This window comes from Anomaloglossus baeobatrachus, chromosome 4, assembly GCF_048569485.1.
Source record: "Anomaloglossus baeobatrachus isolate aAnoBae1 chromosome 4, aAnoBae1.hap1, whole genome shotgun sequence".
NCBI lineage: Eukaryota > Metazoa > Chordata > Amphibia > Anura > Aromobatidae > Anomaloglossus > Anomaloglossus baeobatrachus.
Window position 1 is genome coordinate 32,072,923 of NC_134356.1, and position 15,688 is coordinate 32,088,610.

The window sequence follows — 15,688 nt, forward strand, 5'->3', positions numbered from 1 at the left end:
TTTTTTAACTATTGTTATTGAATTTTGGTTTTGCCACATTTTTAGTCACTTTTTATTGTACTTTTTATTTGCTTCTTTTTTTATTCATGCTTTTGTACTTTGTATTGTATTATATACTATTTTGTATTATGCATTTTGTACTATCTTCTTTTTTATGTTTTTATTGAATTTATTTTTTGCTCCTTTTTACTTGTTTATATTGTATTTTTAATCTTTTTTGCATTTATTTTTACTATTCTTCATTTATTTACTCTTTTATGTATTTTATACTTGCTTCTTTTTCATGTTTTTACTAAATTTCTTTTTTTTGCTCCATGTTACTTATGCTTCCACTGCATTTTTTATTAGTTTTTTATTTTTTTGCATTTTATTATTTGCTTCCTTTTTTATTTTTGCTTTTATTGTATTTTGAATTTACTTTTTTTTATATTTTTATTGAATTTAGGTTTTGTTCCTTTTTACCTTTTTACTTATAATTATTATTGTTTTTTGTGGGGAGGGTTATGTTCAACTTTTTATTTGCTTCCTTTTGCTTTACTTATGCTTTTATTGTATTTTCTTATTTGCTTTAGTGTTCTATTTACGTATGTTTTGGGGGTTTTTTTTGTTTGCTTTCTGTTTCTATTTATGTTTCTATTGTATTTTTTTGTTTACTTTTTCATTTATGTTTTTGTTGTATTTTTTGTTTGCTTTCTCTTTCTATTTATGCTTCAATTGTATTTTTTGTTTGCTTTTTCATTCATATTTTTGTTATATTTTTATTGCTTTCTTTTTCTATTTACATTTTTGTTGTATTTCTTGTTTGTTTTTTTATTTATATTTTGTTGTATTTTTTATTTGCTTTCTCTTTCTATGTATGTTTATATTCGTTTTTTGTTTGCTTTATTACTCATATTTTTGTTGTATTTTTTGTTTCCTTTATTATTCATGTTTTTGTTGTATTTTTTATTTGCTTATTTTTTTCTATTTATGTTTTTATTGTATTTTGTTTGTTTTTTATTCATGTGTTTGTTTTATTTTTTATTTGCTTTATTTTTCTATTTATGTTTGCTTTTTTTATTTATATTTTTATTGTATTTTTTGTTTACTTTCTTTTTAATTCATGTTTTTGTTGTATATTTATATTTGCTTTTTTTCTATTAATGTTTTTATTGTTTGTTTTTTTATTCATGTATTTGTTTTATTTTTTATTTGCTTTATTTTTCTATTTATGTTTGCTTTTTTTATTTATGTTTTTATTGTATTTTTTGTTTACTTTCTTTTTTATTCATGTTTTTGTTGTTTTTTTTTGCTTTCTTTTTCTATTTATGTTTTTGTTGTATTTTCTATTTACTTTCTTTTTCTATTTATGTTTCCTTTTTTATTCATGTTTTTGTTGTATATTTATATTTGCTCTTTTTCTATTAATGTTTTTATTGTATTTTTTTGTTTGTTTTTTTAATTCATGTGTTTGTTGTATTTTTTATTTGCTTTCTTTTTCTTTTTATGTTTGCTTTTTTATTTATGTTTTAATTGTATTTTTTGTTTGCTTTCTTTTTTATTCATGTTTTTGTTGTATTTTTTTATTTGCTTTCTTTTTCTATTTATGTTTATGTTGTATTTTCTATTTTCTTTCTTTTTCTATTTATGTTTCCTTTTTTATTCATGTTTTTGTTGTATATTTTTATTTGCTTTTTTTCTATTTATGTTTTTATTGTATTTTTTGTTTTTTTTTATTCATGTTTTTGTTGTATTTTTTATTTGCTTTCTTTTTCTATTTATGTTTGCTTTTTTTTATTTATGTTTTAATTGTATTTTTTGTTTGCTTTCTTTTTTATTCATGTTTTTGTTGTATTTTTTATTTGCTTTCTTTTTCTATTTATATTTTTGTTGTATTTTCTATTTTCTTTCTTTTTCTATTTATGTTTCCTTTTTTATTCATGTTTTTGTTGTATATTTTTATTTGCTTTTTTCTATTTATGTTTTTATTTTTTGTTTGTTTTTTTATTCATGTTTTTGTTGTATTTTTTATTTGCTTTCTTTTTCTATTTATGTTTGCTTTTTTTTTATTTATGTTTTAATTGTATTTTTTGTTTGCTTTCTTTTTCATTCATGTTTTTGTTATATGAATTTGCTTGCTTTTTCTATTTATATTTTTGTTGTATTTTTATTTACTTTCTTTTTCTATTGATGTTTTTGTTGTATTTTCTCCTTGCTTGTGGCTATTATAGGCTTGTTTGTCTCTACATCGGCCTCTTCTACTGTTCTCAATTTGACGCTGACCCGATCCAGCCGCATTTTCACTCCACTTCAACTTAGTTTTCCTTCAAAGCATCGCATTTATTACCAAGAAGTGTAACATCTATCCCTGCCCTTGACTTCTTATAGGGAATACTAATGTAAATGTGTTTCCACGGTTACAGAGATCCAAAGCAAACGTCACGAGAGGAAAAGGAGAAGTACGGCCAATCCGGCCTACAGCGGCCTCCTGGAACCAGAGGTACGGCCGACCTCTACCATCGCAATAATAAAAACTTTACGCGTCCCAGTTCACATAAGTCGGGGGTGAAAATAAGAAATGAATTCAGTACAATCCTCGGCCGGTAGTGGGGGGTGGGGAGGAAATGGATTGTATGATCCGCTCATGCATATTCAGAGCCCCGAGCAAAAGGGAAAACGGGGGAGGGGGACACAGACTTTTGACATTTGGAAAATAAATTGGCAAATGAATGGAAGCCAATGTAATTGCTTTGTGTTTTGTGACAGTCAGCGATGATGTATAATGTTCAGCGTAGTTTATATTCCGTACCAGAAGGATTACCGCACGCAGCAATTTTACCCCCCAGAAACGCTGAATAATCAGATTGAACATTTCTATCAGAAGAGATTGAGGATCAAAACTTGTGCGCGCGAAAAAACATAAAATCATTGATGAGTAAGCAGCGAGAAGTGCTGAGCCGACAGCGACCGAGGGGTCCGGAGACGATACCGAGGAAATGGAGATCATCCCCTTATATTCCAGAGATATAGAATCAGCTCCAATATAGACCAAGGGGTCTGGAGACTATACCGAGGAAATGGAGATCATCTCCTTATATTCCAGAGATATAGAATCAGCTCCAATACAGACCAAGGGGTCTGGAGACGATACCGAGGAAACGGTCATCATCTCCTTATATTCCAGAGATATAGAATCAGCTCCAATACAGACCAAGGGGTCTGGAGACGATACCGAGGAAATGGAGATCATCCCCTTATATTCCAGAGATATAGAATCAGCTCCAATATAGACCAAGGGGTCTGGAGACTATACCGAGGAAATGGAGATCATCTCCTTATATTCCAGAGATATAGAATCAGCTCCAATATAGACCAAGGGGTCTGGAGACTATACCGAGGAAACGGTCATCATCTCCTTATATTCCAGAGATATAGAATCAGCTCCAATATAGACCAAGGGGTCTGGAGACTATACCGAGGAAATGGAGATCATCTCCTTATATTCCGGAGATATAGAATCAGCTCCAATATAGACCAAGGGGTCTGGAGACGATACCGAGGAAACGGTCATCATCTCCTTATATTCCAGAGATATAGAATCAGCTCCAATACAGACCAAGGGGTCTGGAGACGATACCGAGGAAATGGAGATCATCCCCTTATATTCCAGAGATATAGAATCAGCTCCAATATAGACCAAGGGGTCTGGAGACTATACCGAGGAAATGGAGATCATCCCCTTATATTCTGGAGACATAGAATCAACTCCAATATAGACCGAGGGGTTCGGAGACGATACCGAGAAAATGGAGATCATCCCCTTATATTCTGGAGATATGGAATCAGCTCCATATAGACCAAGGGGTCTGGAGACGATACTGAGGAAATGGAGATCATCTCGTTATATTCCGGAGATATAGAATCAGCCCCAATATAGACCGAGGGATCTGAAGACGACACCAAGGAAATGGAGATCATCTCCTTATATTCCGTAGCTATAGAATCAGCTCCAATATAGACTGAGGGGTCTGGAGACGATACCGAGGAAATGGAGATCATCTTATATTCCGGAGATATAGAATCAGCCCCAATATAGACCGAGGGATCTGAAGACGATACCGAGGAAATGGAGATCATATCCGTATATTCCGGAGCTATAGAATCAGCTCCAATATAGACTGAGGGGTCCGGAGACGATACCGAGAAAATGGAGATCATCCCCTTATATTCTGGAGATATAGAATCAGCCCCAATATAGACCAAGGGATCTGAAGACGATACCAAGGAAATGGAGATCATATCCGTATATTCCGGAGCTATAGAATCAGCTCCAATATAGACTGAGGGGTCTGGAGACGATACCGAGGAAATGGAAATTAGCCAACGTTTCCTATTAAATAGTTTTTTTTTTTAGTTAATTAAAAAAATAATATGAATCCATCTAACTCATTTTAATTTTTTTTTAAATACTGTATAAAAACCCCAGAAATTTTGTTTGTTATACTTTGTAAAGATTATAAAAAAATAAGACTAATAAATAGAGACTGTATAGGCAATATATATATGTGTGTGTGTGTGTATATATATAAAGTAAAAAAAAAATAATATATATATATACACACACACACAATATATAGATATGATCCTGTGATACAATGTACAGTGTCAGTGTGCAGCTTATATAACAGGGTAAATTTGGTGTCCTCTAAATAACTCAACACCCAGCCATTAATGTCTAGACCACTGGCAAGAAAAGTGAGTACACCCCATAAGTGAAAATGGCCAAATTGTTCAAATTGTGAATAAGACCTAAAATAAAAATGTTCTCATGGACTTTAAAGGAATTTTTCAATGCATTTTTTTTATAAGTTTTATTTTTACCTCTTTTCTGAAAAAATGAGTGCTATAAATGGAAACATGATTAAGGGATAGGCTATACTTTAAAATTATGTTTTTAGGTTTTTTTTTGCTTTGTTATGATTTTTTTTTCTATTGTGTACTTTAAAAGGATTAAGAATATATAGTATATTGTCAGAATTAGTTATTGAGTGAAATGCCAGATGTCTTTGTCTCTGTGTCTCATGGCGTTCTTATTGTGTCTTCAGCGGAAACGCCTTGCTTCAAACTATTTGAGTAACCCGTTCTTATCAGGGAAAGGTAAGTTGCCGCCTGCTATATATGTCCAGCTAATAACTGTGTGCAGTTGGCGTCCCCATATTTCTAGATGTTGCTTCTTTGCAGGTCATGTATCGGAGGCTAAAAATAAAAAGGACCATACACTGAGTATGCCTTGATTGTAGAGTGGTGAGGGGTAGTAGTCGAGAGCGAGGGATTGACTTCGGACACTCTTTGACGCTACATGAAATGCCTGGTCCTAGCTGGGTGTGTGCACTTGCACCTTGCAGACTGGGAACCTCTGTAGGCCACATACTGCCATTGACAATGGCTGGTCAGGATCGAATGACGACTCACACTCACAAGGAGACCAACAGTTTACTTTAAACAACAACTCTTTACTGAATGGTTAATTCTCTGTCATAACTTCACGCACCAGATAGCGGGCATATATCTTCCAGCACATTGCACAGCATTATCAGACACAGTTTAAGTTCCAATTGGGTTGCTTCAGATCTAACCGGTCCTGGGAGTACAACCCAATGCAGCGTTAAAGCACACACTGTGACAGTCACCTTCCCTTCCACCAGTTCCACGTCCAGTCTCCTTAGGTGTCCCATTGTGACCGGAGTAGAGCTTTGTACTCCTGAGTGCTTAGAGGGAAACCAATTGGGTAGTCAACTCTACGTTCACATGGTAGTTACGATTAACCTGATATCTTGACGGTTAAGGGATCTGGCCACTAGAATCCTGTCCTCTGGCTCCTGTTGTGTGGGGCCACTCCATTTCAGGAACGGTCTCTTGTTTCAATGCTGTTCACACTCTGTGTGCCTGTCAACACTCGAGGTTCATGCTATCTCGCCTTTTATCTCCTCTCCTCTTTTGTTGCCCCAAACCACCCACTGTATGCAACCTTCACAACCAACTTACTTTACATCTGTCACTTTCGCTCAATAGGTCTTCACTGACTCCTCCTAAACGAACCGTCACTTTGCCATTCGTTTGACCCCTCCCAAGGTGGGCTAGTCCCAACACTTAACTGTTACTGACCACACAGTCCGACAACTTCTTAAACAGGTGCTATGCAACACTTTACCACATACAATACGTGCTAAATACTATACCTTACATTATTCAGGAACACATTACCGCACATTACAATCTACATGACAGAATATTTACAAAAGGCACAGGACATTATTCATATTACAAGACAATAATGCGATTGGTGTCTTCAGGGCTATGAATGCAACAGAAATTGTCCACCACCTTTACATTCATCTTTTTTTTTTACAATGCTCGTCCTTGGCCATTCAAACTAAAGATAGGGAGGGCGTCACGCTTCAACTTCGGCCTTGTATGGCCAACAACAGCAAGTCCCGAAACTGTCTGGTTACTCTATATTTAGGGGCTCAGAAACTATTCCAGCCCAGAAACGCCATCAGTATCACAAGAATCCTGTGTATCTGAGAGCTCTGGTACTGGTGATAGGCTCAACCCCCAGACAAAGGCCATGAGTTTTGAAGCCACCTGGACCACAGCAGTCCCCCAAGAAACTGAAGGTGCCTCCTAGCCCGTCCCTGCATCAGCTATAGCTCTGTTCAGCCAGCAGCCATGGTGTTCCTATTGCTGATGTCCTCTGCTCCATGTCTTGTCTCTGGCTTTCTTTCAGGGATCTGGGCTCTTGGCCATGTTGGCGTAGGATTCCCCAATAACAGAGCCTATACAGCTTTACGATGCTCAGCTCGTCTGCAGGCCAAAAAACAATCGTAAGCGTAGACCTTGGCTTCCTACTCAAATGTGGGCTGCATGGAACCAAGTATCCCTCTCTGACAAGCACTCCCGAGCTTTGCATCCTCTTGGCTAATTCCACTGTACTTTTCTTCTCTACGGAGTTGGACCAACTCAGGAGCTAGCAGACTGAAGTCATTGCTCTCTCCATCTGCTCCAACTTCTCACAAAATGGCACGGTCCAACTGGCTCACCTCTCACAGGCCAATTGTTCATCTCTGCCTCAGACAAGGTGGGGACTCTTACAGCTAGCCCTCCCATTTCTTCCAGGTCTCTGCCCATTTCATGCTGTCAATTTCCAACGGGCAGACCTTCTTTTTCCACTTTGTTTGATGTGGGCAGATACTTGTCGTCATGGGCTGGCATCTCCAGGTGTGGCACTTGTGTTGATGGGCGTAGCTTCTTGAGGGCTGCCCAGATTGCACCATTTTCAATCTCACCATGGTCGCCATCTTCAACGTAGCCTATGTCTTTGCTGCCTTGCTCAGATCTTCTGACGGCAAGGCATCAGATTATGCCAAGTGTAGAGTGGCATGGAGCATTAGTCATTGGCTAGGGTGTGATTCCAGATGTCCCAGGACACCGGGTTGCTTCAGATCTAACTAGTCCTGTGAGTTCCAGTGCAATCCACTCCAGTGTTATAGTGTGGCGCCCTGGACTAGCCAGGTCGTCACAGATAACACACAAACACCCCCACCCCCATCAGACAGGGACACCAGCCAAACAAAAACCCTTGTTGCCTCCCTCCAGTGTCTGATGTCCACACCAGGTGGGGCGGTGCCAAGCGGTTGGCCCCACCCACCGAGGAGTTCACAGGCCTGGAGGCGGGAAAAGTGACAGATAGAGTTTGGAGTTTGAAGTGAGAGGAGCGAGCCCTTGAGTGTCTGGGATTGTGGCCCAGGCACTGACAGCAAGGTTGGCAGACGGTGGTGGCCGTCTGCAGGAGTGGTGAAGAAACGCGGAACCATAGGACTGCGGTCGGGCGTTGGCCCACCGGTACCGACCGGGGAGCGAAGTGAAGCCAGCACACACAGGCAGGGCCATCGGACCCCGACCAGGCTTGGAGCCGCCGACAATAGTCAAATCCGAATGTGACCGGAACCCCAGGGGTTTCCTAACAACCAAAGACCCGATAGAAGGCAACCGCCCACACCGTGAGGGTATACAGCTACCGCCTAAGGCTAGAGACCCAAGGGCCAGCGCCTGCGGGCAAACGGGCTCCTCCGGCATCCATCCACCGAGGAGCGGACTACCGTTGGGGATCCATAGTAGTCAATCAAGTACATCAAGGTACAGGGAAAGACAGCCGCCATCACCTGTCTGGGGAGAGACACTGCAGCCGGCTGCGGGACCCGTCCATCCAGCCGTTTGGTTTACCAGAGACTCTGTCATTGACTGCCTGAGTGAGTACACCAGTGCTATCCGGCACCGCGCCGCGCTGCCCATGCAACTCTGCACCCTAGCCATCCAGCCTCCCCGTATCAACACCGGGTCCCAAGACCACCGACCCCTACCCACGGAGGGGGAAAACAACATCCCAGCTGCTCCCGGGATCCCCGTCACCAGCAGCGGTGGTGCCCATCTTCACCACGACCCGTGGGTGGTGTCACGGACTAAATCCCCCAAACTAACCACCCCTTTCACTGACGGGCAAGGAGCGCCGCTCGAGTCCCCGGATCCGGCCCACCACTCGAGACACCGAGCAGCCGCACCAGCGCCGGACCCGAGCGTTAGCGAGAGCGCAGCAGCGGCGGCGTCCTCCCCGCCCGCGACAATAGCACACACCGTGACAGTCACCTTCCATTCCAGCAGGCCCATGTCCAGTCTTCTTTAGGGTCTCATCATGACCATAGTAGAACTATGCACTCCCAGAAGCTTAGAGGGAAACTACTCAGGTAGTCGACTCTACATTCACATGCCAGTGAAGATTAACCCGGTACTTTGACAGTTAATGGACCTGGCCACTAGAGTCCTGTCCTCCGGCTCCTATTGTCTGGAGCCACTCCGTTCCAGGATGGATCTCTCATTTCAATGCTGTTTATACTTCGTGTCTCCATCAACACTCGAGGTTCACTCTATCTTGCCTTCCATCTCCTCTCCTTCTCCTTTGTTGCCACAAACCACCCATTGTATGTGACTTTCATGACTGACTGACTATACATACGCCACTTTCCCTCACTAGGTCTTCACTGACTCCTCCAGAATGAACTGTCATTTTCCCTTTCATGTGAACCCTCCCATGGTGGGCTAGTCCTAACACTTAACTATTACTGATCCTACAGTCCAGCAACTTCTTAAACAGGTGCTATGCAACACATTACTACATACAATACTTACAATACACTATACCTTACATCACACTATACAGGAACACATTACAGTACATTTTAATCCACACAATATTAGCAAAAGACACAGGACATTGTTCACGTTACAAGTTGGTGTCTTCAGCCGTAGGAATATGACAGCAGTTGTTCACTACCATTACATGACAATATATTACAAATAGTATAAATATCTTTCACAAAGTACCATAATGTGCCCAGATAAAAGTACCATGTGGTGCCCAAATAAGACCATCGTATATTCCCAAAATGATAGTAGTAAAAGCCTGTGGAACATGTAGAGCTCAGGGCCCCTTTTGCTCTCCCTATAGGTAGGCCTTGCTGATATAGTACCAGCTAGTATATCCCTTCATTGTAGCCCGAGGCAAATTCACTGTTGGGTTTGATCACAAGTTACATGTGATGAGGTTAACCTCAGGGTGGGGATTGGTCGAGCAAAAAAGGGGTTGTCAAAAGTAGAGAACCTCTTCAAGGAAGCAACTCTAACAGAGTTGAGGAAAAAGGTTCTCGCTGACCTGGTTTGCCAGTCCTCCTTGGGAACCCTCACTTTTAGTTCCAGTATCCTGGAACGTTTCTGCCATATTAAATCTTGAGAAGCCATGACTGCAATGTCATAAATGTAGGGTCTAGTAACCACCAGATGTGCCCCAGAATACTGAGCCAAAGATGTCAACCAACAGAAGTGAAGACTGCCCTTGTCCAGCTGCCCTAGAGGACTGGACAGTCTGGTTGCCCTAGATGCCGAACCAGATCAGAAGAAATCTTTTTTTTCCTCAATCTTACTAAATATTTACCATCCCTCCAAAGCATCCTGATGAATGATTTTGATTTGTTTGGACATCGTTGGGATGTTTTTCTGAACAAATATGGATTCTATGGATTAATCAAGACCATTCATGGTCTATGAGCACCTTGTAGATCCTCCATCATCTCACCGTTTAGATGACAGCTTTCATAACAATTTTTCTAGCGAACGTAAAACACTCTATTGGGTTTTATTAACTAATATCCCTGAGTTATTAGAAGCCTCATCTTAGGGCTGAGATCTATGATTAATGCGCCTCGAGCTGTTGTCGTGAGCAAATTGATTAGTTGCTAATCAGAAAAGAGGATATTTTCAGGTAATTTATATTAGCAGTTGAATGTCATGGAAAGTCAACACCTCGTGTGATCGGAGGGATGACCTTGTAGAGTCCTCTACGGCATTACTCAGCGGAAAGGTCCTCAGTAGTGCATAATGTGCCGAAAATTACAGTGGAGACCACAATGCCCGAATCGACCATGGGTCTCTTGACCCAAACTACTAGACTGAAGGGCATTTATGAGATGGTTTATTCGAAGCATGAGATGACATGACATACGAGCATTGTGATCTGTGATTGTGATCTGTACATGTATGCGTCTATGCGGGGCGGCACGGTGGCTCAGTGGTTAGCACTGCAGTCTTGCAGCGCTGGGGTCCTGGGTTCAAATCCCACCAAGGACACTATCTGCAAGGAGTTTGTATGCTCTCCCCGTGTTTGCGTGGGTTTCCTCCGGGTACTCCGGTTTCCTCCCACACTCCAAAGACATACAGATAGGGACTCTAGATTGTGAGCCCCAATGGGGACAGTGTTGCCAATGTATGTAAAGTGCTATGGAATTAATAGCGCTATATAAATGAATAAAATTATTATTATTATTAATTATTATTATTATGTGTCCTGCCATAGCCATTGACCACGCTGTCTCATAAACATAAACCTTAGCACTTTACTCAATATCGTAGACATCATAAGGACCCCCTCTCCCTATTAGGAAAGGGTAAACCATGCTGCACTAAAACCAAAAATTAGATGACAGTGAAGTGTAAAAGAACTAAATGCCCACAACTTGGTCCAGTTGTATTTCCAGCCATACCTGCCCTTACGGTAACAAGGAGTCCGTCTTCATCTTTCGGCTCAAAACTGGCTACCAACTTAAAAAGATCAGATCTAATAGATTTTCCATAAGGAGGAATTATATTAAAGTTAATATAGAGTTAGCAATCCCTCATCGTATAAAAATAGTGACATGTTGCATAGACTGTGGTACCCTGGTTAACAATCTCATTCCCAGGTTTCGCCTTTTTCTCATGCTTCTTCTGGGAATGTCCAACTTCCATATTACATTTGCACCCATTAACCATGTGGCATGGAGAGATACAAGACTAATCCCACCATGATTAATGCTTATTAGATTTACTTGTATGTGCACACCAACCCTAATTAACTGTATTTATATTATAATTTTGTCCACTAACCTATTTCTGCCCTTCTTTATGTGCTAGCAATTTCGGATTCCTATTGGAAGGTATGTCAGCATGGCACTTCTTTCATCACCACATTAAATCATGTAACTCAATGGAAACTGTAGCCCTATTGTCATGGAAGTATATTTCAAGTTCAAATTCAAAGCTAAGGAATCTGGGGAATGATTCACATTAGTGATCCCAAGGAAACACTCCTGAGTTCTGCTCCACCAGAGTAATGTACTAGGAGCAAAAATATATCTCCAATGAATAAATAAAATATGGCTGATTTAGTCTTAGCCCCTAAATTTACGTTATGACCCAAATATTCTCAAGTCCTGCTTTAGATAATGTTAAAAAAAGCATGAATAGGTTGCACAAAAAGCGCTATGACAAAGCCCATTCTAAAAGAGAAGGGCCAGCAAAATTGTCCAAGCCAAAAGGCCACGCAAGGATTACGAAATATTTGTCTTGGCTACCTATCTTTTGTCCTGTCTAGAATATCTTAAGCTTCAATATTTCCCCAAGTGTCCAATGTACCATAAAATGACCCCAAAAATATCCTTGAAAATTTCTTTAAACATTATTATTATTTATTATTATTATAGCGCCATTTATTCCATGGCACTTTACAAATGAAAAGGGTATACATAAAAAACAAGTACAACAATCATTAACAGTACAAAACAGACTGGTACAGGAGGAGAATGGACCCTGCCTGTGAGGGTTCACAGTCTACAGGAGGAGAGAGGACCCTGTCCATGAGGGTTCACAGTCTACAGGAGGAGAGAGGACCCTGCCCACGAGGGCTCACAGTCTACAGGAGGAGAGAGGACCCTGCCCACGAGGGCTCACAGTCTACAGGAGGAGAGAGGACCCTGCCCACGAGGGCTCACAGTCTACAGGAGGAGAGAGGACCCTGCCCACAAGGGCTCACAGTCTACAGGAGGAGAGTGGACCCTGCCCACGAGGGCTTACAGTCTACAGGAGGAGAGAGGACCCTGCCCACGAAGGCTCACAGTCTACAGGAGGAGAGAGGACCCTGCCCGCGAGAGCTCACAGTCTACAGGGGATGGGGACAGAGCTGGATGCGTAGTGGTATTCTGGACTGAAGGTTATTGTAGGTTGTAGGCTTGTCAGAAGAGGTGGTCTTCAGGTTCTTTTTGAAGCTTTCCACGGTAGGTGAGAGTCTGATATACTGGGGTAGAGTGTTCCAGAGTATGGGGAGGTACGGGAGAACTCTTGTATGCGATTGTGGGAAGAGGAGATAAGAGGGGAGTAGAGAAGTAGATCTTGTGAAGATAAGAGGTTGTGTACAGTTAGGTACCAGGAGACTAGGTCACAGATGTATGGAAGAGACAGGTTGCGGGTGGCTTCGTATGTCATGGTTAGTGTTTTGAATTAGGGTCTTTGGGCAATGGGAAGCCTTTGAAGGGATTGGCAGAGTGGCAAGGCTGAGGAATAGCGAGGGGAGAGGTGGATTAATCGTGCCGTAGAGATTAGGATAGATTGGAGGGGTGCAAGAATGTTAGAAGGGAGGCCAGAGAGCAGGAGGTTGCAGTAATCGAGGCAGGAGATGATGAGGGCATGCACTAGTGATTTTGCTGATTCTTGGTTAAGGAATGCACGAATCCGGGATTTTTTTCTGTTGTAGTCGGCAGGAGGTGACGAGGGCTTAGATATGTGGCTTGAAGGATAGAAGACAGTCGAGGGTTACTCTGAGGCAACAAGCGTATGATACTGGGGAGAGTGAGCAGCCATCAACTTTGATATATAGGCTTGTTGGAGGAGTTGAGAAAGGAGGAAGAAAGATAATGAAGCCCGTTTTGTCCATGTTAAGCTTTAGAAATCATGCAGAGAAGGATGAAATATTATTGTAGACTCTCTCCAAATGAGGAAGGTCCTTAACATTGCTTGACCTTCTCGATTCAAGAAGCCACTCAAGACCAGTACTTTGACCCATCTTATTAATATGTCTGAGGTGTAAAAATGACTTCCACCCAAGTTTTCTTCCAAGGCTAAAAAAGTTGTGGGTTTTCCCAGACGGGCTAGCCATGTGGTGGAAGGTAGGGTAAGAAACATGAAGACTACAAACCTTTCAATATCATCAAAAGGAATATCTTATACAAGCACCATATTGCCAAGCTACTCTTATAAATTTGAGATCCATATGGAAATTTTATGAATTCAGGGAATTTTCTTGTTTTGTTGGCATGCGAGATAGTAATAAATTCATTTCACGGGGTCATTGACTTGTGTGGGCGCCCGTATGTGTTTTCAGTTTTTTTTCTCTCTCCATGTTATCAGTTTATTTTTTACGTTCAGGTTTGTGAAACATAATCTGGCATTAACTCAACAACTAATGTTTTAAACTCATTAGCATTTCACACGCAAAGCAAAAAAAAAATCTCATTCTCAAAACTTTTACATAATTTGATCATTTTTATTTTCCCTCAATTTCGCACGTTGTTGCGGATTGGGCAACATAACTCACCTAGCCAAGCTAAAAAGGATCAACTGTGGAGGGGCATACTATGAAATGGGCTTCCTTCTCGGTTTTTGGAGGGACTTATGCTCCTTATTTTACTCCCATAGCCTTGCCTTCCACTGTAAATTGGACCTGTAGATAAAAAGGTCTTATATGGGTTCACATTGGTTGCCCCTTTGTATCTGGGCCTTCAAAATTTTGGGACAATCTCATTTTGTTCCCAACGTTTTAGGGCCCAAACATGGATGCCCAAGGAACTTGAGCATGATTGTTCATGGAAAGGTCGTTGAATGACTGACACCACCATAAATTTGCTGGTCAATGCTAAAATGTTTTGTTTTTCTCTTTCAGGATGAAATCATTCATGACGAACACTGCTCAGCGTGCAAACGTGGCAACGATTTACAACCGTGTGGAACATGCCCAAGAGCTTACCATTTAGACTGCTTAGTCTCACCAGTGAAAATAGCACCCAAAGGAGTCTGGATATGTCCAAAGTGCCAACAGAAGGTGAGAAGATCTCAAAATTAGTTTCTATGAAGTTTTCTATGTTGGCTACGCCAATTATTTTTTGTCCTGTCTATACGAGGGGCTGCTGATAAGTCTTTGGCTTTACCCAGAAAGAAACAAGAAAGGATGATGAAACTACATTTATTCCACATACTCTCCACTGATGTCAACGTCTTACATCGGTATTCCAAGTTCTGTAAGCCTAGCAAAAAGAAGGATATCAGTTGTGCCTCAAACCAGGCATCCGTAGCAGTTATGGCATCAGAAATGGTGGGAAATTTGGTACCCTCGAGGTGTTTCTTCAGGTTTGGAAACAGATGATAGTCGAAGGGAGCTAGATCTAGTGAATAAGGTGGGTGGTCAACCAGCTGGAAGCCCAGCTCTGCCGTGGTCGCTTGTGCAGTGTGAGGCGTTTTCTTGCAGGAGCAAGATTCCTATGGACAGCCTGCCGTGCCTTTCGGCCTTCAAAGCTACCTTCAGTTGGTCAAAAAGTTCAAAGTAATACCATATATATATATATATATATATATATATATATATATATATATATATATAAAAGAGGTAAGAGTCCCGGTGCACCACCTACTCCGTGTGTTACTACACCACGTTCAGCTACTTGAGCCCTACTGAGCTATGGAGGGGATCATGGTGCAGACTTGCGGTGAAGACCAAGATAAATCCAAAGGAGAAAGAAAGTCGCACTCCAGATGATCACCATATCACTCCGTCTTTATTGCAGGGGAAACATGAAGGTACAAGCGGTGGGGAGGGTGAGACAAGCCATACAACGCCGGACGTTGTATGGCTTGTCTCACCCTCCCCACCGCTTGTACCTTCATGTTTTCCCTGCAATAAAGACGGAGTGATATGGTGATCATCTGGAGTGCGACTTTCTTTCTCCTTTGGATATATATATATATATATATATATATATACATTTACATTGATTTTGGAACTCTTTTGAAGGTAGTCCATTAGCAGCACGCCCTCCTTATCCCAGAACACAGATGCCATCACCTTAGTGACTGATTTTTGCTCCTTGAACTTCTTTGGACGAGGAGAACCACTGTGCCTCCCCTCTTTTGACTGTTCCTTGTTTTCAGGTTCATACAAATAAATCCAGGTCTCATCCATAGTGACCATCAATCCAGAAAGTTCTTATCAGTCCAGAAACGCTGACAAATGGACCGG

At 41.0% G+C, this 15,688-nt stretch overlaps 1 protein-coding gene across 1 annotated transcript in view; it reads left to right on the forward strand.

Annotated features, from left to right (window-relative positions):
- Nucleotides 1-15,688, forward strand: part of PHF21B (PHD finger protein 21B) — a 164,294-nt gene that overhangs the window by 136,714 nt on the left and 11,892 nt on the right. The window contains exons 7-10 of the mRNA XM_075344209.1: nucleotides 2,403-2,479; nucleotides 5,085-5,136; nucleotides 11,539-11,561; nucleotides 14,339-14,497. Coding sequence (XP_075200324.1) covers nucleotides 2,403-2,479; nucleotides 5,085-5,136; nucleotides 11,539-11,561; nucleotides 14,339-14,497 — 311 coding nt within the window. The remainder of the gene's footprint in view (nucleotides 1-2,402; nucleotides 2,480-5,084; nucleotides 5,137-11,538; nucleotides 11,562-14,338; nucleotides 14,498-15,688) is intronic.